At 32.7% G+C, this 2,716-nt stretch overlaps 1 protein-coding gene across 1 annotated transcript in view; it reads left to right on the forward strand.

Moving 5' to 3' along the window:
* The window catches only part of LOC106872258 (probable tubulin polyglutamylase TTLL9), a 57,500-nt gene that overhangs the window by 44,273 nt on the left and 10,511 nt on the right, over window positions 1-2,716 (forward strand). The window contains exons 10-11 of the mRNA XM_052967190.1: window positions 806-893; window positions 1,319-1,440. Of these exons, the coding sequence (XP_052823150.1) occupies window positions 806-893; window positions 1,319-1,440 (210 nt within the window). The remainder of the gene's footprint in view (window positions 1-805; window positions 894-1,318; window positions 1,441-2,716) is intronic.

Here is a 2,716-nt window from a genome sequence, read left to right on the forward strand (position 1 = left end):
TCTACTGGTACTTAATTTATCGACCCCGAAAGGATGAAAGCAAAGTCGACCTTGGTGGAATTTGAACTCAAAACATAGCGGCAGATGAAATATTGCTAAGCATTTCACCTGGCATGTTAATGCTTCTACTAGCTCACTACCTTGAATAATAATAATAATAATAATAATAATAATAATAATAATAATAATAATATTAGAAAGTTGAAAGAAAAGAAATGGCCCAAAGAACCTTTGGCCATTGGATATAGCTTGCTCTTTTGGTATAGGGTCAGTATAACATGTGCCAGACCAAAAGTATAAAAGAGATATAATAATAACAATATTTTTTTTTATACATAATTTCCTTTGATTTTCTTAATGAACAGTCTGGTGTATGTGTTTTTTTTTTTAATGGCCTATCACAGTTGATTACAATATGGTTTGAACTCAGAAGGATGCAGATAGAAATTTAAATACTGAAAGGCATTTAGTTCATTAATAAAATCATTATAGTTATCATAATGATGATGTGTTGGTGATAATCTCAATGGAATGTTATTATTGCTTTCACATATGTTTCGAAATAATTCAAACATTTTTGTTTTCTTCTATTTCATTTGTTAAATATAAAGATAAGATGTCAGAAGATAATTTTTCTAGAAATAATTTCATTGTTTTCTCAAAACATAACCATGTCTTTTTTCTGGAAATGTATACCTTTCATGCAACAGGATTTGAATATTTTCTAACAATTTATACTGTATAAACTCAACTATTTTAAGTACTTTATAATGTGAAGATAAATAAAATTGATTTTTATTTCTAGATTGCACCTTTAAAAATTTGGATTTACAGGAATGGATTTGCTCGATTCTCTAACACACGGTATTCTTTGGATGCCATAAGTGATAGCTGTATCCTTTCAATGACAAAAAATTCTCCTTTATTTTTAACTTTTGTTTATTTATAGTTCATCATCATCAATGTCATCATCATCAATGTCATCATCATTGCTGTCATTGTCCTCCCCATTCCTTCCTCCTCCTACATCCCTTGTCACTGTCGTCATTGTCATCATCATCATCATCATCGCTGCCACCACCACTACCACCATCATCATCATCATCTTTGGCAACATTGTTGTTGTTGTTGGTGGTGTCCAGCATCGTTATTGTTGTTGTCATCACTGGTGTCAATTGACTTAATAATTTCTTCATTTCTTTTAGTGGTAGTGATGATGATGATAATGATGATGATGATGGTATTGATGGCAGTAGTGGTGGTGGTGGTGATGACAGCTATGATGATTATTGTTTGTTTCTCTTCCTTAACTACAAAGTTATTCATTTAACAAATGTTGCCATCCAGAAGACTGCTCCGGATTATGATCCAGAGAAAGGCTGCAAGTGGTCATGTCAGGATCTCAGACAGTACCTTTATGCCAAACATGGATTAGAAGTAGTAAGTATCCTACATATTTATTTGAAATACTATATCTTGCATATCTCTTTTACATGTTCATAAAGTGGTTAAGTGTTCCATTTGTTATTGAAGTGAATGATTATTTCACTCAGACAAAAAGTAGGATATTTTCTTTTGATTTGACTACAGTGTATTATTGTATTACTGACATTTAGTTGTCTACACGAGGAGCAAAATTCAGCCAGATAAAATTATAATATTTGGATTTAAAATTCAGAGACAGAAAACTAGTTGACATAAAAGATCTACCATATTTTCTGGTATTCAAGTCAACATAGAATATAGTGTAAACATGAAGTGTAAACATTCAAACATCACCACTACTTTTCAAATCCTACTGCATTTCACATGGAGTTTTTGATACTTCAAAATCATATTAGTGTAACAGTCAACCTACCTTTTCTGGCTGTAAATTGTGGCATGAAAAATTCAACTTTATATGCCAGAAAATACAGTAATCCAGTCTTTTAGTGTCTGTGCCAAAGCAGTTTCTATGTGATTACTTAGTCTGCTGCAACTAAGCATAAAATTGCTCTCATGTCACTCTGCATCATCTTAGAATTGGTAGGATACATTGGATAATGAAGTCCTAGATATTTAATCTATGTCTAGAAATAATCTGGAATGTTCATGTTTTAAAAACTTTTTATTATACATATCTTTGGTATCTGGTGATGGTGCCATGTAAAAGGCATCCAGTACACTGTAAAGTGGTTGGCATTAAGAAGGACATCCGGCCATAGAAACCATGCCAAAATAGACTATGGTACCTGGTGCAGCCCCTGGCCTTGCTAGTTCCTTTCAAGCCATCCAACCAGCATGGAAAATGGATGTTAAGTGTTCCATAAATCCTTTCTTATAGAGAACAATAAAATAGTAGACTGATAAATCCTCTCAGCACATTATTTTATTGACTCAAAGAGGCAAAGTCATCTGCAACTGGATTTGAACTCAAAACCATGAAACATCAAGCTAAAAAGGCATAAAACATGTGGCCTTGCACTCTAAGTACCATTTGATCAAATCGCCACATTTGTTTTACTGATTTCAGTCATTGGATTGTGTCTCTTTAAGGGGTTGTGTTTGAAGTGAAATCACATCAATACCAATAGTCTGGTAGTTATTTTATTGGTCTCTTTTCATTGAGTAGATAAGTCATCTTTGTACATTGAAAAACACAGACACAAACAAAGAAAATCCACATATACAAACAGAGAGAGAGAGAAAGAGAGAGATAGGCTATATATTAGTGAGT

This window comes from Octopus bimaculoides, chromosome 1 (genome assembly GCF_001194135.2).
Source record: "Octopus bimaculoides isolate UCB-OBI-ISO-001 chromosome 1, ASM119413v2, whole genome shotgun sequence".
Lineage (NCBI taxonomy): Eukaryota > Metazoa > Mollusca > Cephalopoda > Octopoda > Octopodidae > Octopus > Octopus bimaculoides.